General features: G+C 33.2%; 2 protein-coding genes across 4 annotated transcripts; both read right to left on the bottom strand.

Annotated features, from left to right (window-relative positions):
- Positions 1 to 546: 546 nt before the first annotated feature.
- On the bottom strand, positions 547 to 3,394 carry APL (Homeodomain-like superfamily protein). Of its 2 annotated transcripts, none has more exons than XM_088120631.1 (6): positions 3,046 to 3,394; positions 2,889 to 2,965; positions 2,736 to 2,802; positions 2,538 to 2,604; positions 2,203 to 2,245; positions 547 to 1,441 (listed from the first exon to the last, which is right to left on the bottom strand). In XM_088120631.1, the coding sequence occupies exons 1-6, from the start codon at positions 3,209 to 3,211 to the stop codon at positions 797 to 799; spliced, it is 1,065 nt and encodes a 354-aa protein (XP_087976757.1). In that variant the 5' UTR covers positions 3,212 to 3,394; the 3' UTR covers positions 547 to 796. The 2 variants fall into 2 exon arrangements, with proteins under 2 accessions (XP_087976757.1, XP_022149615.1); XM_022293923.2 differs by having other exon boundaries at positions 547 to 1,447; positions 3,046 to 3,389.
- A 4,004-nt stretch (positions 3,395 to 7,398) lies between these two features.
- On the bottom strand, positions 7,399 to 18,889 carry ALDH5F1 (aldehyde dehydrogenase 5F1). 2 transcript variants are annotated; one of them, XM_022293951.2, is made up of 20 exons: positions 18,513 to 18,887; positions 18,301 to 18,414; positions 17,837 to 17,936; positions 17,425 to 17,473; positions 16,664 to 16,751; positions 16,468 to 16,578; positions 15,782 to 15,844; positions 15,543 to 15,653; positions 15,105 to 15,170; positions 14,943 to 15,020; positions 14,773 to 14,850; positions 14,086 to 14,152; positions 13,576 to 13,661; positions 12,830 to 12,862; positions 12,693 to 12,725; positions 11,291 to 11,391; positions 10,601 to 10,686; positions 10,362 to 10,468; positions 8,240 to 8,317; positions 7,399 to 7,669 (listed from the first exon to the last, which is right to left on the bottom strand). In XM_022293951.2, the coding sequence occupies exons 1-20, from the start codon at positions 18,648 to 18,650 to the stop codon at positions 7,634 to 7,636; spliced, it is 1,623 nt and encodes a 540-aa protein (XP_022149643.1). In that variant the 5' UTR covers positions 18,651 to 18,887; the 3' UTR covers positions 7,399 to 7,633. The 2 variants fall into 2 exon arrangements, with proteins under 2 accessions (XP_022149643.1, XP_087976756.1); XM_088120630.1 differs by lacking the exons at positions 7,399 to 7,669; positions 8,240 to 8,317 and adding an exon at positions 9,068 to 9,100 and having other exon boundaries at positions 18,513 to 18,889.
- Positions 18,890 to 24,989: the final 6,100 nt, after the last annotated feature.

The following is a 24,989-nucleotide window of genomic DNA, read 5'->3' as shown; positions in this document are numbered from 1 at the left end:
ATATTCTCTCAAAATGACATTGAAAAGAAAAGAGATTTAACAAGAGTTTATAATAGACATGAACTACTCCTCTCATTACCAATTGATTTTGAGATGGAATCCCATAAATATTGATATGGTATATCAGAGCCTAAAACGTTCAAACGAACAGCCAGTAAAAAAAAAGGGATTCGACAAAAATCGATGAGTCAAAAAGTCACGATCTTGAGGGGGTATGTTAAGGATCCCATATTGAAAAGAAAAAAAGACTTGACGAGGGTTTATAATAGATATGCATGGGCTACTACTCTCATTGTCAATTGGCTGGAACCCATGAATATTGATATGGTATCAGAACCCAAAACGTTCAATCGATCAACCAGTCCAAAAAAATAGGATCCAGCCATATCGATGAATTGTTCTTAAAGGAGTGCAGGAAACACTCACTGTGTTATTTATCAAATGTAATTACTTTATACCACCTGGGAAGGAAACACATCTGGTGGACTAGTTTTTATACCCACAGTATACAACAAGAAATAAGAAATATATATATAAAAAAGTATATATTAAAATAAAAGACTTTTTTTTTTTTTTCATTTGATATAACATACAATTTTTCATCAGAAAATGGATCAAAATATCTCATGATCAAGAGAAGAGTTAACCCTTCAACACAAGCTTATTAGGAGTTAAGATTTCTTTTTCCCTTCCAAACACAATAATTAGTATGCATGCATTTGTTAAGATCTAACCCTAATCCTATTAATTAATTACATAAAATTTATCTATTAGTTACACATAGTAATATTATAAATTAACCAAATGAAGAATTTCTTCCCTGTAGCTGTGACATTGTGGGGTTATTACTACCAATACCATTCATCCTATCATCTGAATGTGGTGATGGCCTTTCAAGCTTTAACGACATGTCGAACTTCTTTTCATTCATCCCATCGCCGCCGCCCACCGCCAGCATCGGCGACGGCTTGGATTCATACATTTCCAGCTGTAGAGAATCCAAGTTGGCTGGCCCGATGGATGGTGGCGGTGGCGGTAATGCCAGGCTGGGAGGAGATGTTCCCAAGTCCTGCAGCCGGAGATCATCCGGCCAGAAAATGGGGGTCTTCCCGGCACCGGAGATGAAGGGGCCGGGCTTCTTCAGACAGTCGATCAGAGCCGGTGGCGGCGGTTCGGTGGTAAATATGTTGATGTCTTGGAAAGGAGGGAAGGCGTTAGGATGAGGTGAAATGAAGTCTTTGATGGCTCCTCCTCCCATGGCGGCGGCGTCAGAAACAAGATTACCGGTTGTTCCCATATTGTTGCAAATGGTTTTGAAAGATCCGCCGCCGCCGCCGCCGGACGCGGCGGCCATGTTTTCGCCGGCGAGCGTTTGGCAAGCTTTCTCCAATATGCTTTGCATGTACTTCCCTTGAGCCTCAATTCTCAATTGAAGGTGTCTCTGTACCTACAAAATTTAGTTCATTTTTGTGTGTATATATATAAACGTATAATTTCATATTCAATTTGTTGTTCAAGAATTGAATTTTCTGAAAATATTAGATTTTTTACTTTGTCTAATAATAGAATTCAATTTCGTACCTCTTTAATTTCATTTTTATATATTTTGTATCAATGGTCTCGTAAACTAGAATTAATATTTGAATCTATGAAGAGAAGGAGAGTACTAAATAATTGATTTTTATCTTGCTTAACATTATTTTTATTTTTTTGTATAGTATATATCTAAATAGGTGGAGTAATTAAGTAATTCATATCTAATACATTTTATTCTCCTTCAGAATTATGAATATTCAAGCTCACATATAAATAATCCTAATTTAGTTTTTCCCATTCGGGTCTAATATTCATTTAACCTAATATCAAGTATTACCTATCTCCATGCTAACACCTTTGAAGGCTCATTATTTTCTAAAAAAATAGAGAAATATTTTATTTTCTTAATTTTCCCGGTCAAAAATTTAGTAATTAATGCTACTAACCATCACAAAATGAAAATGAATGTGTTTAGATATCTACATATGAATTAAATTTATCTAATCCATCAACTTAAATTTTTAGGTTGAGTGATAGTTAATTCATCCTCAACATGATACTTAACATGATATAAAAAATGGAGACTAAATGAAAGCGCTCCAGTGAAAATTTGATAAATCAGACATTAGCAGCTAAGTTGTTGAAAAAAACTAGAGATTGGCTCACCTCAATTTGTTCGTGCAGTCGTCTCTGGACCTCCATTTGCATTCTAGCATAAACATAATCAAACATGTTTATTAATTTTCATAAGTTATAAGTTTCTTTCAGTACGCTATTAATGTCAAAAACATCATCAGACAACACATTTCGTACAAGAAAAAACATTTAAGAAAAAAAGCAAAAAAAAAAAAGGACTGTCCCCTCATAACCCCACCCTCAAACAAAGTGTCAAAAAGAGAGTACTAATTCAAGAAGTTTATTCGGCAAAATTAAAATATGACAGGACCCAAATAATCCTTGAGAAAAAAAAATTGCGATTATTAAAATTAAAAGTGCCATACTCGTTCATACTGCGGTCCATTAAGCTGGAAGAAGATCCACTATTTCTCTGAAGTTCCAACGCCGAAGCTGCAATAATATCATAATCAAACACAGATTTTAATTAATTAAAAGCAACACTTTTTTTAATATTATGATTGAAATTTTTATAAAGTAGAAGAGAAGGTGGAACTAATTATATATACAGAGGAATTAATCACCTCTCATCCCATCCTTTATAGATTGATCATTGAATTCCTTGTGGGGTTGTTTCCCGAGTCTGAACTTCTGAACCCGATTCAAGAATAGAAATGAGAACTCAAAAAGTTTAAGTGATTAGGTTACGATAAATTTAAATTTTTTCTATTTCAGACCTGGAGGTGGCTCTTGAGATGGTAGAGAGTGAGGCCCTTGACGCCCATGACTCTCATGATCGTCTTGGGAGTGGCCTCTGCAAAGGAATTAAGGCAAGACAAATAAAACATAAGCGGCAGGGTGGAGAGAAGTTAGTGAGAGAAGTTGGATACGTACTGTCGGGGCCACCGAGCTGGGTGACGGCGTCGACGAAGCGCTCGTGGAGCTCGACGGTCCAGCGGAGACGGGGCTTGGGGTCGGTGGTGAGGACGAGGCCGGAGTCGGCTTGGACGCACATTGGCCTGTCATTGATAGAGGAGGGTTTCTTGGGGGCATGGAACATTCTGAAAGTATGAGTATAGTGAGGGAGATTCAGGAACAAATGCCAATGGGGAAATATATGGAGGAATAATAATAATATATAATAGGGTTTTTTTTTTCTAAGAAGAAGAAGAGGGAGCTGTTGGTTTGGTTGGCTAATTCTCTCTAGCAGCACAAACAACAGGAGACAAACCAACACTAAACACACATATTCATTTTTCTTTTTATAATTTATTATTCTATTTTACCTTTCCTAAAAGACTCTCTCTCTCTCTCTCAATTTTCAAGCTTAAGGTTTTTTGTTTCTTTTTTTTTTTTTTTGGAAAAGGGGTTAAGGTTATTTAGACTTATTAATAAAAGTTAAAAGCAACGAGACACCCTTTACTTTCACAATTGTCGAAAATTAGTGCAGCAATAATTGACACATGTCTCTGGAGGTTATGATCAGTTTGAATGTCACACCCCAGCCACTTCTTGTTGTACTAAAAAAAGATTAATTTTAATAACACACGAGTTTAGCTCAACGATAATTGGGATAATTGACATGTGTCTCTAACCAAGAGAAATTCAAGGATATGATTAAATACATAATTTTAAATTTTATTTTATTTTATTTTAAATTTATCGATTCAATCTTATTGAAGAAAAAAAGCTATTTTATTATATATTATAGTCAATATTTTAATAAATTATATATAAAAAAAACTTGAGCATAGGCTCACTTGATGTTCATTTATTTGGAAAAGTGTTTAACTCAATGAGAAAATTGAACTCTCTCGTCACTCATCACTAAAGAATTGTTCAACAAGGCTACCACAATATGATCCATAATAATCATCGGAGATAAATGCTTATGAAAATCTATCTAACTCTAATAATTATAAAATACAAATTCGAAATACATTATAAATTCCCTCTCATATTTATACCTCCAATGACGTCAAAATTGCTAGAACAATTCCTCCACATTACCACAAACATTAGTAACTTGATAGAGAGATTTTGTTAATATTCCAAAAGTAGGACTTAGTGGTCAAAGTCAATTTCACTCGAATCGAGAAAGTGATGCCACTCATGCAATCATCACAAATCATCATTTTAATTTTTAATATTAAATTTTTATCGACACGTTTGATATTTTTATTTAACATTTTCATTTACAGATATGACAAGAATAAATTAATATTTCTAGTAATATCGCAAAAAGATTAAAAATTCCACAAAATATATATTTCAAAATATTGAAAACTTTCACCATTTTTATTTTTTAGGCATGATCTCCAATTCCATTAATGCTTTGCCTTACAAGTTTCGTACCACGACTCACTTTTTAGCTTAATTATGTTTACAATCACTCACTGAAACCCATTTCCCAGCATCATCATTTCCAATTCCTTTTCCTTTTCCCCATCATTTTTAACAAAAAGTTTCTTACAATTATACCCATTTCTACAGAATCTATACACTTTATACTCATTTCCTTCTTTTACCATTTTTTTTTCCAAATTTTTATAAAACCATAATTGCATTTTGTGAACATATTCTATGAAAATGGATCACCTTTCCATTTCTTGGCGAACTTTTTGCTTCAGAAGATTGTAGTGTAGTCACTTTTGTTTGATTTAATTTGGAAGAGAGCTCAAACTCAAAAGGAGTTCGTCTTAGATTAAAAAATTATCGATTGAAAAGGTTTTTGTATCTCGAACTTAAAGGTTCAAATATGGAATAAGTCGTAAACTTAGAATTTTTTGAACTTTGGCATGAAAATTTTTTGCTCAACCCCTGAAATGGGATGAGTAAAAGATCCAATGTTGCAGAAATTGGGAATGAAGAAGAAGAGATTCTATATTGGATGGATGAGATCGAAAGCTCCAAAAACAAAAAGCAATTACAGATATGCATGGGGAACCAATTCCATTTGGCTTTAAAGCTCTGTGCGTTGGATTTTGGTTCATGAGAGAGAGAGAGACTGTGAAGATTAAAAGGAGTCAGTTTCTTTGAGCTTTTTACCGGCCATGGCAGCACACACAGTGGTGGACCTTATTCCATTTGCTTTCCTTTCTTCTAACTTCTAAAGTTTTCTTGTTGGGAATCAAACAAAACTTCATCTTCTCTCCCTCCTTCACTTTAATGGCAGGATTTCCCTAAGTCTCAACGATGAGAAAGAACTTCGTCCTCCTCACCATTAAATGTTTGACAACATTATTTATCCACTTCTAAGCAAAGGGTCTAAAAGCATTGTTGGAAGCGAGCCGGATTTGAAAATGAGAATATGTAGTAAAAAAAAATGATTTGTTCAAGGGTTAAATTTAATGATCATAGTAATTCACTAAGTGTTTGAATCAGTATTTTTTTTTATCACTGTTTTTTCTATGACAAAAAAAGACACTGATTATAAACTCCCCATAACAAATAAATTTTTTTATTGGGTTTTTTATGAGTGAAATCAAATGACGGGAAAAATCACCAAATACCGCTCTGTATACCATTTTTTTTAATAATAGTGAGTTATCAAATATTTAATGGTAAGAAGTATAAGTTTCCTCCTCATCATGAGAAAGTCTTACCATCATATAATTACATTTACAAACAAAAAAAAAAGCAACAACAAAAAAAAATTGTGAAATTTTAAAACCGATTGTTTAAAGAAATTTTGTAATCAAAATAATACAAATAAACTAAGCTTGATCTGAATAGGGAATCGATGCTTCCTTCTTTGACAATCAAAGGAAGATTCCTTTCCCGAAGATGTATGGCCCATGTATGAACACATTGAGAGGTTTAAATACAAATTTCCTTCATATTCAATCCATTCAGTATATTAATTATTCATGACATGTAATATTCTCCACTTCCTTATAATTGTTTGGCCAAAACAGTTTTTGGGGTGTTAACTTTGTGATTAAACTACCAAAATCTATAGTCATAAATTCAGCGTATTTTGTTCTAAATTTGACTAATATGTACCAATAAAGATATTTGTCTTTATTTATAAATATGCAATTCTTGGTGTTAAATTTTACTCACGTCACCATCGCATCTCCAGTAAAACAAAACAAGTCCATCTCGTTTAAAATTGTGCTTAATTAAAAGAATAAAATTTCAATAACCTCACTCCAACTCCTAACAAACTTTTTGGGTTAATTACTGATCTATTTCAAAACAAAATTAGCATTTTCTATCAAATTTGGAGATTCTTCTTTTGGCCTCTTTAAGCTACTAATAATAGAATGAAACTAATTAATGCAAATGTCTAACTTCCAAAACATATTCAATTCGCAAAGTTAGGCTTCACCTTTTAACCCATTAAATTTTCAATATACCATAAGCCTCCATTGAAGAAAAAAAAAAAGAAAAAAGTGGGTTCGTTTAGCGTGGAGAACATCTTTGCTTGAATTTTAAGCATCTTTTTTTTTTTTCAAGAGAATTATTCCTACTCTTTTAAACTGAATATATTCCTTCGAATTTGAACCTGTGGGACCCCATAGCTTTCCATCAAATTTCTCTAGATTTGCCATGTACGGCTCGTTAATCATATACTCAGACTCAGCAAATCTTTGATCTGGAATATTTTTAGGTCCTAATTACCCTCACAACAGGATGCAATTTACATGTCCAGGACGACTATGAGTCTACCAAGTTTTTTGGCTTTCCACACTACGGTAAAGGATTACTGTAGCTTGCCCCTTATCCATCAAGCTACTCGACGTCCCCCGGCCCCGGGGTAAATTTTCTCATTCTTTTCCTTTCCCAAAGCTTAAAGGAGCATTTAGGAGGTGGATTCGACATCTTAAGCCTTGAAATGTTAGACTTGGGAATATAGGTAGAAGGTTTAGAAAAGATGTACTACAAGAGTACAGATTTGTTTTAGAAAACTGAGACGATGGACTTGGAAGTTTAAAATACGGTTGAAACTCATATATTTGTCCAACAAACTTCAAGACTGACAAATCTAAGAGGCAAACATGGGGTCGGAATCTTACACCGACCAACCCACACAAGAAGCTAGCATTGGAGTCAAGGTCAATGTTGGGGCAAGAAACGAGCAAGAAACTCGAGAATCTATCTTCTTCGAGTGTATACTAGAAAGCTTGTTAAGAAACCTAGTTTCGAAATAGTTTCTTAATTTGTCTTCGAATTCGAATGATGACTCCTTTTTTCCCCATATTTCATGGTTGCCTGGAACTTGTCAATGTGCGAAGTAATAAATTGAAAACAGATAAGACGACACTCAATAACATTCAAAATACTATTTCGAAAACAAACTTGCAGAACACTTTACAAAAGAAAAAGGGGGGAAAGGAAACGAACTCAACTTATTTCTGGACAGGCTTTATGGGCCTCGCTGATCTGGTTTATTGGGCTCAGAAGAAGCCCAAGCCCATTATTCCTGGACGGAGGGCTCTCCAAATTGTACATTCAGGTTACTTGCAGCACTCGCTCATCAGTTGTCCAAATTCCCCAAGCATACATATTTCAGCTGCAAGTACATTATTGAGAAATGATCAACAAATTCTATAACAAATGATCAACTTAAAGTTTTTAACATATCAAGGGAGGAAACAGAATCAAAGTTATTAAAGGCTGTTTGACAAACATTTGGTTTTAGTTCTGTTTTTTAAGATTAAGCTTGTAAACAATAGTTTAACAAATATATTTCTCTGTTTTGCTCTCTACATTTTAGAAATATTTTCAAAATTAAGCTACATTTTGAAAACTAGAAAATTTTTGTTTTTGAAATTTGGCTAAAAATTCAAGTGTTTTTAAGGGGTGGGAGAACATACCAAAAAAATTGTGAACGGAGAATCAAAATTTTCAAAAACGAAAAACGAAATTGTTATCAAATAGGACCTAAAATTCACCACTTTCAACTTTGAAAACTACTTGAGCAAACAACCTTATGTGATTGGTTAGTTTAAAACTAATGTTTAAATGGAGTCGGGCAAACAACCAGAAGATTGGATGATTTACACAAGAAACATGCCTGATAAAGACGAAATTTGGTAAAAAGTTGAGCCTTCTAAATTGCATTAAAAGGGTGGAGGAATACCTCAAGATACTCGTCCATCCCGTATTTCGACCCTTCCCGACCAAGGCCTGACTGTTTAACACCGCCAAATGGGGCCACCTGTAATAAGACATTAGGGGATGTGATAAGCCACTATACATTTACTAGGGACTAAGGTATACATTGAAGATCCTGCTTCATATAGTTCTCACGGGCCGTCCATATTCTCAATTTTGTATTCATAATAGAAGATTTGCACCCCAACCAGGCAGATTGATCTCAATGACCCTGTTTTTGGAACGAGTGCCTACCCTTTCTCCATCATTTTAGGGCAATACAGCATTATCAGTTGAGTCTAGAAAGTACAACTAATAAGATCAAGAATTTTCAGCCGCAATAATGAATTAAAGTTCAGCAATGACATTCAAATTCAAATTCTGAGTATAATAGGCGTGGTGTGAAAATATAATGTCGATCAAAGTCTAGGCAGTATACAACTATTCATACCCATTAAAATTATAAATGGACTTCACATTCAGTAGGATCATGATGGATGGCAATTTTTTAAGACACGAAACAATTTCATTGATAAAATTAGTAAGGCACATGTAACACCACAAACCAAAGGAGTAAGAAAATTTTCCTCCACATGGTGAATCATAGAAAGTTCAATTACAAAAGAAACTGTCCAAGTAGGGCCATGATGAGGCTACAGAAACAGTGACATTTTTTAACAATTTTTTTTTTTTTTTTGAACAAGACAGAAAGTGTCATACCACAGTGTATCACCATCCCTGCCCATGTTTTGAAAAATTCTCCAATCTGTTACCAACCAAATCTCCCAGAGATCGCATCTAAAGCCATTCATCCAAATAATCGAGCCCCTTCCTCTCAGACAGTGGCCTCGTAACAGTAAAGAAGAAATTTTGAATAGAAGTGAGGAAGTCAAAGTTCTGATCAAAGATGCTTAAAAGTCTGTACCAACAATGCCTTGAATAGGGAAAATCCGAAACAAATGGTCATCTAATCATGAGAACAACACAAACAACAGCTAGAATTAATATATGGCCAAGGGAATCTCAATTAAACCTTATCCTGAGTATTAGCCTATCAGGCCACCAACAGCCCAGCTCCACAAGAAAAATTTAACCTCCTTCGGATGACAACACACGCTCCAAACTACCTTGGACAGATATGAATAAAAAAACAATGTCTGCCCCTCCTATAAAGGTCCTCAAAAGAGATTTGACAGTGAAAGTCCCCAAAACGACCATCCAACTTCCTCAGCCAAGCATCCCTTCCCTCAAAAAGCTGATAGGAGGATAAAGAATCTAAGAGTGACATCCACTTAATAGTCTCTAAGTTGTTAGGCTTTCTCTTCAGGTTGATAATCCACTATAAAAAGAGCAATTGCATCTACCTGCCACCAAATGCTCCTTACTGTCACAAACAGCAAAAAGAGTGTACGTACAAAGGAGGTGGAAGTCAGAGAACCCCACCCCTATGGGAGAGACCATTACCTACAATAAAACGGTATCCTCCATAATGTTACTTAAGGTCAAAATAACCTTCCATGAACTTTTACCAGTCCCACAACCTATGTGGCTCAAAAGTCTCGCCCACCACAGAAAGGCCGTATTTACTTTGGACCACCAACTATATACCACAAGGAGTTCCTGTTCAACTTTAAAGGAAACTCTCATAACCATTTAGCAAACAAAGAAATTCTTTTGGCAAAGATTACCAATCTCCATACAACTTTTCTCCCACGGAAGGAGACAGTCTTCTAGTTGACTGTAACAACTGAAAAAAATAAAAAATAAAATAAAAAGTATTTATATATATACCTGCCAAATTCTTTTACATATTGAAAGCACGATAATCATATTTGGGTTACTCCACCGATCTAAGAAGATCATTATGGGGAGATATTTAAAGATCGAATGGTCATAAACAAGTAAAAGTTCACAGACATTTACTAATGGCTACTTCTGAGGACCTTTGAGGCTTTGAGCGACAACAAACAAGAGAAATTTACCTCATCGCATGCAACTTCAATTATATCAGAATTAAAAAATATACCATGCCCGCCCCCCCCCCCCCAAAGAAAAAAATGAAAACAGGGTCAAAGAGGTGGCAGAATCAGAGTAGACATGAGGCTCACCTCCGTAGAAATTAGGCCTTCATTAACACCAACCATTCCATATTCGAGGGCTTCAGTCACTCTCCATGAACGTTGAATATTATTTGTGAATATGTAAGCAGCTAATCCTATAAAGACATCAGACATTAATCAAATTTTAGTGAATTGATCACCTAAAAAGTAATAAGAAACGCAACTTGTTAATGGATGTAAATGAGGTAGAATATATGATGATGTGAATATTATGGCTAGAGCAGAACCTGCATTGGTGCCATTAGCGAGAGTAATTGCTTCCTCCTCTGTTCTGAATGGAAGTAAGGGCGCCACAGGACCAAATACTTCCTCCCTGTTGTAAAATAGAACCAGTTCAAAGATATAAAGACATGAAGCAAAACTGAGCATAGAATGAAAGGAGCGCCTACAGCCTAGCACCAAATCAAGTGCAGGCACAAATCATGTTTATCAGAAATCTTGCACATTTCACAAGAACGTTACGAACACTAATTACCAAAAAGAATCTTTCCATATCCCAGTCAAACTGATCAAATAAGTGGTATTAAGTTATTAACTGGGTACAAACTTTGTACTTTCCCTCTTTTTCATCCTCTCTTTATTAATGAATGGTGTTTCTTTAAAAATAATAAACAAATAAAATAAGCCCCCCTAGCATTGAAAAGATATTAGTGTGACTTGCTAGCTTAGTCGACATGATCAAAAAAGGAGAATCAAGAAAAGGATCTTTGGGTCAGAGAAATTTCTAATTTAAGAGAGTATAGTCACTGCAACAAAAAGTTTCCCCAGATTCCAGAATATGTATAACATTAGGAATCAAATCACCTACTCTACAAATTTAAGGCACCCAAGTGGGTGTCATATGTCTAATTAAACCAGGTTGTGATCATTTATGGAACTGAAGATTATTAACGGAAGGTAATGTGTAACATCAATACCTGGAAACAAGCATGTCACTCTTCACGTCAGTAATAACTGTAGGCTCAAAAAAAGTCATCCCAAGGCTATGTCTTTTACCACCAAGAAGAACTTTTGCTCCCTTCAAAGAAAAATATGAAGGAGAGAGAGGGAGAGAGAACTAAGTGAACTTCAAACGATTTCTTAGTGACACAAATTGGAAATAAATGGGAAAATGTAAATACATCAACACACCCCAAATATTGGAAGCTTCATCAACATATGTCAATGTTTATCATGCCAGCTATTCAACATATTGTAGAAAGTTGAAGGTAAATGTAGAAATTATTTCAATAACTAAGAAATTTCACCGAAGAAGAGTAATTTAAGGCTAAAAAATTATTATAAGAAAGTGCCAAAAAATTATTATAAGAAAGTGCCAACAAGAAAAGAAAGCCTCGTACAAAAAGACCACCTCCTCCACAAGCATACCCCAGATGTTATTTATGAATGGAAAGAGTGACAAATATTCATAAACTCTTTTTCCATTGAGGTAATGAGAGACAGTAAGTGGAACTTGCCAACAGCCTCTATAATGCTAAAAGATGCATACACTGATTTCCAAAAGAAAGTTTCTTGTTCATCTTTCAATCCTGTAAGTAACGAACTTAGGAACTAATGAAGAAAGAATAGTAGAAAAAAGCAACGACTAAATCCCAACTGACTAGTATTTCATGATATTTTCCCACTAGATAGCAATAGGCAATTGACTATGAACTACGGCCTAAAGTATGATGATGCACCTGAAAAACTGAAAACAAACTAAATCAGAAGCTTTACTATTCATCAGCCTTTTAAGATACAAGGAGAGACCCTTGAATAGGCACTACTCCCGTAACTTACAAACTAAACTGACAGAACCACTACCCACAGTAACGATGGTAACATGTCAGTAAATGGATAAATAGCAGGGAAACAATAATCCAACAAATTAATCGTGTCAATGTCATACGACTAAAGTAAAAATGGTGAAACTAAAAACTTCAGATAATTAGCTCATCTATCCTACTTCTCATTCTCACAAACAATGCCAAACACAGAACGTTGGGCTCTATTAATCCTAAGACCAAAGATCCCTTAAAAGAAGAACCAAAGCCCACTAATTACATTAAAAAGAAAGATAAGAATCCTCCGCAAAGGCAATTGGCAATGCACAAATCAAATAAGCATGTTCCATTCACGAATGCTAGACTTTCACATTCATTGCACGCTTTAAGAGTTCCAGAAATTTCTGCCCCGCCTATTTTCCAACTTCTAGGAAACTGAATAGTGACTAGCAATATCAATTATCATTAACGAGTTAAGTAATAAGCTATCAGAGCCTCTTTGAATCATTACCATGATAGTAATTGATAATTCCAAAAAACTATGTCAGAAACAAACCTTTTCAATGGCATCTTGAAGAAATTTCTCAACCTATCAGGAAAAAGTCCACGGGCGTCAATTCATACAGAAATTGCTCAAAATAGTTGATGCAAGAATGCAGATTTCATGGTTAACAAGATGGAAACAAAACAAACCTTCTGCACGGCAGCTTCATTAATTAAAGGACCCTAAACAAATGAAGCGAGAATTAAATTATGGTAATAGTCTTAGGAGCATTTCAGAGAAACCAAGTTCAACCAACAATAAGTTTATGGTAAAGTAATTGTAACATAATGGCTTATTGGAAAAAGTGCGCCTTCATATTTTCAGATAAGAAACATATGACAATCATTTAAGAGCAAGTTCAGAAAACAGGAAACAAAACTAAAAAAATAAAAAATAAAAAAATAGAAGAAGAAGAAGAATAAGATAATACATCTTCCAAATCGATGGCCGATGAAGATTACAACATCTTCCAAATCGATGGCCGATGAAGATTACAAAAGACTATCCAATTCAAACTAATGTAAGAGGGAAAGTACTTATAATTGTATTTAGATAGGAAATCCAAGAATAAGCAACAAAGCAAACTAACTCCCACAGGTTGCTCATATTCCTATGTCCAATAAAAAATTATTCTGTTTATTTCTTACTAAATGTTTCAAAAGAGAGCCTTAGTTGCATTTATCCGCAGATCTTTGTTTCAACTTTGAAAGGATGATGACATGACATTTGAAAAATCCTCCGCAGATACAAAGGGGTACTAAAATATGGAAGGTTAAAGGAGCGCAAACATAATATTGGCAGTCAATAAAATTAAGTTACCTTGAGCTTGGAAGACAACTTTAAAGAAAAGACTAACAATCACTACTGAATAAGGATAAAAGGCACAAACAACTACCTGAGCTACACCGTCACCAAACCCATCACCAACTTGCAGATTTTGCACAGCTTTTGAGAAAGCATTTGAAAATTTCTCATATATACCTGAAATTGGAGCTCATCTTAAATCCAAAAGAAAAGAGCACAATTCATCCAATCAAAGCTAACAGTTCTAAAAGAATTCAAGAACTGATATAGGATTATATGAAACTAGGGTACTGAGAAAAGACATTCATCTTCTCGAAGGAAATAGATAATCATGTTACAACACATGTTACAACACATAACAAAATATAGTTCCTTCCAATGTGACTATCATCCGCCCCTTCATCCATAAAGACTTACATGGCTTGTTCCTTTTTCAGGATAGTAAGATGAATTTAGCTATCAAACACAAGTTACTCCTATCAAAATTCTAAAGCATTCAGAAAATTCTCTTCGCAGCAAAAATTACTAATATCATTGAATCAAATCTTTTAAATGAGATGAGGAAGTGTCCATCAGGATCGAAGTACATATAGGTCAATACCTTCTTGAACAATAATTCTATTGGCACAAACACAAGTCTGTCCACTATTTCGAAACTTTGCTGCAATCTGAAAGATGAGATATGGTTTAGATACCAAATTTTCCATAGCAAGGTATGTATGCACTTTATAGTAAATAGTAATGCTGCTATTGAAAAAAGCAGGATAGCGTTGCACTTCTAATAAATAGTATAACTTTCCTAAGTTTACCAAACAGACGGAGAAAATGAAAGCTGCGTGTGGAACATAATTTAAAGGGCAACTAGAAGCATAGTTTCAAATTAGGTACATCATAAGCTCCACTAGATTAAAAAATCAAGGTAGCATCCTCAACACAAACAGACTCTATGTCTCCAGTGTTCGGGAAGAATGAGTGGTAATTACATTTAACAATGCATGACTAAGATTGTTTCAAATCCGTAATCCTCATTAGTTAGGCACTCAGTGTGCAACTCTTAAAAGCTGCAAACTACCAACGGGCCCAAGTTTGTAAGCACTGCAATTGTGTGTGTGTTCCTTATTGGACAAATTAATGCTACAAAAAATGTTGTATGGATTTAAACAAAATCTAGATTGACATAACGGAAAAGACTAACAAAAAAATGATGTCAACCCTGCCAAATGCTGAAATTAAAATGTAAAGACGATTGATGCTCACATATTGAATTAATATTGATAATTTCACTTACGGCTCCTTTCACTGCAATATCCACATCTGCGTCATCAAAGATTATGCAAGGTGCATTACCACCAAGTTCTAAAGACACCTAGAAAAGAGAAACGAGTATCATAGGCCATATTATGTTTTCCAAATCTCCATTTTCTGAGAAAATACTTTAACTTTCTGAATTGTGAATACCCTTTTAACAGTCCCAGCAGCTCCGGCCATCAACTTTTTTCCAACTGCTGTTGAGCCAGTAAACGTGATCTTTGTTACCTGCATAAGTTGGATAAGCCAATAAGATTAAAGCGATAGCACCATACTGCAAAAATAATCGTACTCTGTAAAATTATGGGGAACCTGAGAACTTGCAAGCATAGCATCCCCAATGGCAGGAGCATCTCCCATAACCACATTCACGACACCCTACACATTCAAAAATCAATCGTTAGCCATATATGAAGAACTGAAAAGTGCACTCAGCACTAAGCTAAGATGACAGAGGAAAATGCAAATACAATATTTCGAGAACACAGTGCAGAAGAAATATGTGAAACAAAGAAAGCCACATGCCTAACTAAATTCTACAAATCTTCTCGCTTTTCCTCAGCAGTTAATGACAACAGAACCTATTAAATGTAATCTTCCACAAGCAAATAGTAACTTCATGCAAAAAACAAGAATACCTAAACTATCAGAAAAACAAGTACAAAGTCAAATTCTATTGGCGCTCCCAGTACACGGATTAGGATAACTTTAAAATGAATTAAAAATCAAGGCATTCGCGTTGGTTATTACTGGGGGAATTCCAGCTTGAAGTGAGAGTTCAGCTGCTGCCAAAGCTGTCAAGGGGGTAAGTTCAGCGGGTTTTATGACCACCGTACAACCAGATGCAAGAGCAGGTCCAACCTGAAATGCAAGGATAACAGAAAATAAGCTTTTTTCAATATCATAAATGAATTGGAAAGTCTTCTCATAAAAGCAAAATATACAGCACTGTAAACAATTGAACCGAAATGCTCATGATGGGGACCAACCTTTCGTGTAATCATAGCCAATGGAAAGTTCCAAGGAGTAATAACACCAACAACTCCAACTGGCTGCAAAAGTAGTATATGTTTATGAGACACTACGGACCTATGCTTTTTTATTACAAAACTTTATTCAAATAATATTCAGGTAGGAAATTTTCAATCAATTAAATCTTTTTAATGATTTCTTAGGAGTCATTGGTACTCTGTGAGTATGCAAAAATTTCTTGGTAGAATTATAAATAATGTAAGACTTCCCAAATTCCCTAAATCTAAATTTAGCAAACGGTAATCTGTCAAACATTATAAGATTAAGAAAAGGGTGTTGTGAGATGAAAGGGACTCCCTTCAGATCTATTTCCCAAGCCTAAGCATTACATGGTCAGTTGATTTTCAACGTAACAACAGCCCCTTAGGAAACACAAGATAAGATAACGCAAATTTCTCAATGCTTCAAAGACTTATAAGATGGTTACCCTGCATCCTGTGCAGTTGAACTTATGACACACCGGCATGCTAATGTGTGTGTACAATATTTAGATGTTCCGAATATCTCCACATTAAACATTGCAATAAATTTTTGTGGGTTGGATGATTAAATTTAAGTAGTTTCCTCGAGCGCACACCCAGTGATGCATTGGCATTCTAGTAATTATCCAAAAAATAAACAGCATAGAACTGTGTCACTTGACCTGCTTCAAGACAAAAAGTCGACGATCAGCTAGAGTTGGTGGGATTATATCACCATATACTCGTTTTGCTTCCTCGGAAAAGAACTCGATAAAGCTGGACCCATAGTTGGTCTGTATGATGAGTTGGAAAATGTATGTTAAAACAAACCAATGCCACCTCAAAACTTAATGATTACTGCAGTGCACCATATGATACCTCACCCAAGGCTTCCTTTAAGGGTTTGCCTTGCTCTAAGGTTATTAGTTGTCCGATCTCTTCTTTGTGAGCAATTAGGAGCTCATACCTTCGAAATACAGAAGGAAAGAAGAAACATTATAAGCATGATAGGTAACCAATGCAATACTATTCCAAGAAACTAGGCAACATCGAATTTTATAATGGTCCAATCACAAAAGAGCTCAATTTTATTGCCTTTGCTACCTTTTTGTATTTCCTTTTCTTACTCAAAGTCTTGTCGAAGCAGAACAATACATAAATGTCAATGAATTTATCTTGCATACAAAGACTTGTTAGTATCTTTCTATTGATATCTTAAATGTGTGGGGTTAAAAATTTCAAATGATGTAAGAAATTGATTCCTTTTCTCTTAATATCCAACTGGACTCTGGTAGATTCTTTTTGTGTGAATATTAAACATGTGGACTCTGGTGGATTCTTTTTGTGTGAATATTAAACATGTGGACTCTGGTATCAACCCACAAGAAGTTTTTTTGTAACTACAATCTACAGTTGATGTACATGATTGGAAAGCCTTGACTGTATAGTTTTTGGGAGGGTTTGCTCTACCCTCCGCCACTAAGCTGTCTCCTTTTTGGGTTCTCCCCGGTTATTAATATACCTTTCTCTTGTTTCTCATCAAAAAAATATATATCCAACTGGAGATAGCTGAAAGGTAATAATAATGATAATAAATTTATAAAAAAAATAGAAGAAGATAACAATAATTAAGTTGGTACCATTTACGCAAGTGATTACTCCGGTCAGCTGCAGTGAGTTTGCTCCAACCTTTAATGAAATGTGGCAGATGGGTCAAGTTAGCGAGTAAATTCCTTTATAAGAAACAACTTTCATTAGTTAAACAAATTAAGTTACAAAAGATGAGGGAGGTGAGCCACAACAAAAGCCATGGAAGTCATAGAAAAATGACTCCAAGTGGCAGAAATAATCTTTAAGCCATAATTACAAAAAAAAAAAAAAAAAAAAAAGGTTTGTAGAGTTTGCACTAAAAATGGTGACAAAAAGTTAACCACCAATATTATAAAAGACGTGAAAGAAAGAATTGTTAGTTCAACACTTCGACGTAATATTGTAACTGAGTGAATCTCCTTGTACACACATAGCTTTAGTCTGAAATAATCTGAAACTTACACTTAAAAGCATTATACGCTGAAGAAATAGCATCATCAGTCTCCCTTTTGCCCATAAGCGGGACATTTGTTATAACTTCACCATTGGCTGGATTATGAACCTGCAACACAAAGATGAGTTTCTTAGATATCCGCTAACTTAACTGTGGGCAAATATATGGGAACGACTTATACAATGGTTTACCGCGCCTCTGAATAAATAAGATTAATCGGCCATTTCTAATATATAATGAAAATGTATGATTTTCTCCCTCAAACCAAGAAAATTTTAGATAAACAATCACGAGTTCGAACGATCTGGAATTTGGTCGTCCGGTGAGTTTAACATAGCCAAGATAAATTTTGCAGCAGTTAAATGAATAAGAGGAAAATAATTCATCACTCGACTTGCCGAAAACTGAGTTTAACAAATCCGCACATTTACTATCGGAAGCACCAGAAAAACCAAAATCCTTTCAGCCATACCTTAAAGGTCTTCCCGTCATAGGCATCAATCCACTTCCCGCCAATAAGGCCTTGGCTTCGTAACAATCCAGAACTGTGTAGACGAGCAGCGATACTCTGCGCCTCGGAACTCATCTGACATCCAAGCATATTAGCATAGGTTTTACTTCCAGAAATTCGAATTATCAATCAAAATGACGAGTAAGGAACAAACAGGAAAGTAAGACGATTACCTGCCGAATGAGAAGAGTGTGAGAACGAGATTTCTGCGCAGCAAACACATGAGACGATGGAGACAGAAGACGAAGCCAGCTCGATCGCACCACTGAACGATCTGTTGCTAATGCGTTTGCAGCGACCGCCATCCTCATTTTCGATCTCTGTTGTTTCTTCTGTGGAATTCAACTATGGCTGCCCCGCAGCAGATAACGATTACTACTCACCTTCGCGACTCCAAATCTGTTCGTAAATCTCACGTTCGAAAATGGAAATTCAACGTCATCAGTGTCTGCGCTGATTGTTTGGATGCACCTGCGGAAGAAAATATTCTCGAGATTCCGCTTTCCTTTTTATTGCTAAAATCTGCCTCTCCCTGCGAAACTCCTTTTCAATTTTGCATCACCGATATCTCGACTGTTTTAGAAATTTATTTAATATCTAAATTTCTATAAATTTACATTTTTAAATTTCTACGAGTAGGATTTTCATTTAATTTCAAATTTACTCATATGGATAGCATTTTCATTTATTAATGGATTTGGATTTCCATAAATTAATATCACAATCATTTAATAAATGTGGGCCTCAATATTATCTCAATTCAAATTCCTTAATTCTCTCCTCCCAAATCCCTCAAAAATGATTTTTTTCTCTCTCCTCCATTGTTTCCGTTCTCTTCTCCAAATCCCTCGATTTTCTTCTTCTTCGTTTTTTTCTTCCGTTTTTTCTTCCGTTTTTCATCTCTCTCCATTGTTTCTGTTTTCTTCCTCGTTCACTACCCAACAAAACATCTTTGTCGTCTGCTACGGTGCTACGAACATTTTCCCTTCGATTTCTGATATGTTGCACGGTGCTACAATATTTCAAAATGGTAATCTAAATTTTCTGCACTCCTCTCACATTCGCACTTGTTCAATAACAAAAACACAGTATGCTACACGCCACTCATCATTCAAAACATTAATTCTGGTTTTTCCACCGTCATTCACGCCTCCAGCAATTACATGTTTTTATTATTTCTTATGATTATAGATTAATATCACAGTTTTTTCCACTGTCACATTATTTATGCACTTCATATTACTATTTTGTTTTAAATTACATTTTAGCTATTATAAATTATGTTCATGTTGTTTTGTTATTATAAGATAGGGATTAGTACATACATGGATACATGATATACTTGTACTATTGAAATATACTATCAATTACGTATAAACACCTATTAAGTAGTATATAATTTATACCCATGTAATGTACTTTTATAAATGTCATGTAGGTAGCACTTCTTACTTCTTCTTCTTTCCTTTTGTTTTGGTAGTCATTTGCACTTGACCATGTTAATGTAATTCAACTAATATATATCTACCTTAAACATGTAAAATAGCAAACAATCCAAGCTGAAAGCCAATATGAAGTTCTAAAAGACATGGTATAAAGTATAACATATTGAGTATATAATATATCTGATATAACATAGACTAAACCTTATGCGATATAAAATTTATCCATATGTATTGATGTAAATCATTAACGGTATATATCCAATATATTTTTAACTTTAAATCACCATCCGTATATATCGAGATACATAAATCTTGAGATATAATATATATCTTTATCTAAACACTATATATCACCATACATACGTTACTCATAACAAACGAGTAAAGAAAAATATACTCGTATATACCAATTTAATACCGAAAGTCCTCTGTAAACTAGAGATATATTATATATCCTATTATATTTTCCATGGAAATTGTTTAACCGGTATATATGGAGATACTTTTATGTAGATATATATTATATATCCTAATTTGTATCACTATATTATATAAACTCAAATATACACTGTTATAAACGATAATAGCAAATACATTGAGATACCAGAAGCCAGAGAGCAACAGATTCTGTCAAAAAATGAAACCTAATTTTAGAATATACAATAAGAACTATATCTCCAATGTTCTGTACAAAATTGAAACCTAAATATAACATAAAATACGGTATAAGTGGACATAACGAGCTGGATTGATCATGTGACGGAGGAAGAAGATGAAATTAGAACTTACAGTGTAATGGGTCGACGTAGCCGCCAGAGACGAAGGAAGTGTGACTATGTTGCCCTCTGAAATGCGACGGAGCCCGCCGAAGATATTTTCTGCAGAGAACGAAGAAGCACCCGCCGGAGATATCTCTTCAGAAACGCGACCGGAAGCTTGATGATGGAGAAAAGGTTTTGTCACAGTGGTGAAGAAGGAGAAAACAACGAAGATGAAGAGGTTACGAAATCTTGGGTTTCTAAAAATCCCAATTTTTGAATTTTGAATTTGCTTGATTTTAGGGATTTCATATATCTTAATAAATATTTACCAATTTCATATTTTATTAATGATTTAATATTGAGATGGATATATTAGTAATTTCTATTATGGAAACTATCTATTTTGGAAATTATGTTAGACAAAAGTGTAAATTATAGTACTTTCAATCCTTTTATGTAATTAGGTGTCATAAATATACCATCTATATACTAATCCCTTTTAGTTTTCACCGCAAATGGGGCTGTGGCCTGTGCGTGATTGAACTTTTCAATTTTGGAAATTGGGATGGTTCCCCTTAATAAATTAAATTTCATTATTGTTTTAATTTACTAATAACAGCCCTAGCTAAGCGGATAAGGTACTTTACTCATGTTTTTCTAAAATAATATATATATATATATATATATATATATAACTTATATTGGAGGTTCCATCTCCCATAAAAAAAAATTAAAAAATAACATCGTTCTTTTTCCTGAAAAAATAGTTAATTTTTAGCGATAAATAGCTACTTGAACTGGATATTATAGTATTTGTCATAGGTATGATGGTTAATTCCTAATAATTTTAGTAAAATAGATTTCCCGTTTTTCCATTAGATTTATTAAAAACAACATTAAAATAACACTCTTATTTTAATTGGTTTTTATTATGATTTTTTATGCGTAAATGGAGTCTTAATTAATATCATATTTACGTAATTATGTGTGGAATGGGCTAATATTTAGTCCTGTTATAATTCGAATAATTTGAAAAATAATGCATCTAATATGGGAGGTATAAAATATAAATAGTTCTATATTTGTGACGGTTTTTTCCCTTTTATTTTTCATTTTTTAATAATTTGTGACCATTTTTCTAATAGGCTAATATAAACATGATTTAGTGGTTAAAATTGAAGTATTTATACCTTATGAAATTTGAAGCTTCAATATTTAATTTTGACATTTATTGAATTAAAAAGAAAAACTTAGTATCGTGAGTAAATCACGTTTTATGTATTAATTTTACTGAAAAAATAAAGCCTTTTTCTATAAATAGTTTAAAATAAAAATGGTGTTTTTATAAAATAAATGGTAAAACATATCTTTTTAGTACAATATGTGTGGTGGAGGTCGAACTCACGACCTCTTGATTATAAATATATGTCAATTACGACTGAATTATGATCGCTTTGACTTGTAATACATATTTAAATATAATTAAATTTTCTTGTATATGATTGTGTTTTTGTTGGTTTGATTAGGTCCTTTACCTCATGTGATATTTGTCGATACATTCTAATATTTATTATTTATTATGAATTTTAATTTTTAAATGAGTGAGATTTTTATCTATTTAAGCCTATTTTGCTTCTTTATTTGAAAATAGGTTAAAAAATATATATTTTTTATTAAGTTTGGTATATTTAAAAGTTCCTATAAACACCTATATAACTATATTTTCATTCTACAACTCGTACAACTTATACAACATATATTTTATCTTATGGACTTTATCAATTTTCTCTCTTTAGTTGGGTCGTATTACGAGGGAATAGGCTACAAGATAATCGTTGCACTAGTAGATAATAAATAAATACACAAAGTAGGGGACTTGAATCTCGTTAAAAATAACAAGATACTTGCACCTCAACCAAGTGTTTTACGTATTTATTTTTTAATATTTATTCCAACTATGTTCGTAATTATCACATAAATATTTATGAGAATATGTATTTGAAAATAAATAGAGGGGACAAGTTATAATTTTTTTTAGATAATAAACAAATTTATAGTTAGTCATAAAATTGACTTGTAACTTCATTTCAAGGCATGTTTATATTGATTTTGATCATTTAAACTGTTTAACTTTAGTTTTCTTATTCTTCTTTTTTTCTCTATCGCTGTAAGGTTTATGTTTCAAACATTATTAATCTATCTAATATCTATGTTTTTTTGTTATGGTTTTTTATTTGCATGACACGTGTGACATATTTGTTTGGGGAAGGAAATCGTAGCACCGTGGAGGACAGTAATCCGCCAAAGGAAATACCTCTAGATGAAAGTGTTTGCAGGTCCACCTCGGCACCTTATGAGGTGGATAACCTAACAATTTTTTCTCTTTTTAAGTCGTTGATATTAGGATAAACCGTTCGGGTTCCATCTACTCAGCCCAATAGATTCGACCTCAACTCAGACCAGGATAACTGCTTGTCGCAACCCTTGTCGGAGCCTAAACCTATAAATAGAGGGTCTCATTTCACCATCAGGTATCAAATTTCTCCTCAAATTTTATATTGAGTCTGAGTTACTTATTGATTTGAGCATCGGAGATTTTACTCTCTTGTGTAGATCTTTCCGTTGTGTTCCAAATCGGAGCTAGGACCAAGTTCAAGCTTGACCAAAGGTTTGACATTGTACAATTCTTTGCATAAACAATATTAATACCTACGCTTTTTTATTTTATAATTAAATAATACATTTTAGCATATGTTTTAATATTCTAAAACTTCAGATTATAATAATTTCATGTTTTGTTTGAACATTTATTTTTTAAAAGATTAGCCCATTTGAAAAACAAGCACGTGATTTTATAACTTAAATTTTCATTTGTTTAGTTTTGCTTGATATTCGTTTTAATGTTATGATATAAAAACAAAGGAAGAAACCAGTATACACTATGTAGATGTTTATGATTTTAAATTTATAAAGGATAAATAAATATTAAAAAAATAACTCACCTTCGAAATAGGAAAGGTAAAAGATAAATTATATAATTGATTAGTGAAACCTAACAGTATATATATTAATATCAATATTGAATTTATTGATGGAATGTTTTAGATAATTTGTTAAATGATAACTCTTTATTTCGTCTTTTACTATAGTAATTATAAACTATTTGACATTTATATATGTCGTTCTTCGATTATTAATATATCGATTTAGTTAAAGTAAATCAATACATTAAAGAACAATTTGGTAGTTGAAAAAATATAACGTAACTTACATGAAATATTACACAAACAACAATGAAAATAAAAGCTATAAATGTATCCAAACTATAATACAGGTTAATAACAAGCGATGACTATTAATTGGTACACAAATAAATCAATGTTAGCCATTTTAAATATAAAAATAAAGCAGCAACTCTTATGATTATAATTAATCAATAATATTTATGTCACTCATTAATTTACTCATTCATCGACTGTATAAAATAAAACAAAACATACACATATTTACGTTAATCAATAATTCATCAACTTTTAAAATATTTAAATTTACAATTTTATGGATATACTTGTAATTACATTTGGAATAATATAGGTGTAAGATGGGTACACGTGTATATAGTTGTTGAATATTGCAAATATTTTTTAAGAAAAAAAGCATTTTTCAAAAGAAAAAAAGGGGCAAAATATGCTTCTCATAACAAATAATAATATTATTAAATAGATGTTGGAGTATTTTTTCTTTTTTTTTTCTTTTTTAAGTTATTATCACTGTTAGTTTAGTAGTAATTGACATATATTTTCAATTGAGTTATGAGTTCGATCTCCATCCCCATATATTGTATTAAAAAAAAGTTAGTCATCGTTGTTTTTTTCCTTTAATTTAACTCGTTATATTTTATTTTGGTAATTATACGATTCTTATGGATGAATATTAAAATTAACTAACCATAAGGTAATAGATATTTAGTGTATTATTCAGGAAGAAAAAAGATATTTAGTGTATCAATAGCAAATTGGAGAAAATATTTGTCTGTTTTGTTTTTGTTTTTGTTTTTTTTTCCTTTGACAATGATAAATTTATCTATCCAAAAGAAGCATTCTACAAACCGTTTACAAATTTGGAGGATGAATTAGATTTTGGGAGTTATAAGTTATGGATGGTCAAATTAATTGATCTATACAGATACTGGCTTCTTAATTTTATGCCAATTTAATATAATATTATATATAAAAAACAAATTATAAAAAATTAATTTAAATATGATTCATCTAATTAAAATACTAATTATCTCTTTAAAATCGATATTTTTTTTACTTCAACAATACGCATGAGTGGGGCTCGAATCTCTAACTTTTTAGTTGAATATATATAACTTAATCTTTCAAAGTTATGAAATACAGAAATTGTAATAACTTTTCATACCTAATACATAAAAAAAGAA

Source organism: Momordica charantia, assembly GCF_013281855.1.
Source record: "Momordica charantia cultivar OHB3-1 chromosome 2 unlocalized genomic scaffold, Mcharantia_2.0 BLBB01000002.1, whole genome shotgun sequence".
NCBI lineage: Eukaryota > Viridiplantae > Streptophyta > Magnoliopsida > Cucurbitales > Cucurbitaceae > Momordica > Momordica charantia.
Note: the sequence above shows the minus strand (reverse complement) of the source record. Positions and strands in the feature narration are given on the sequence as shown.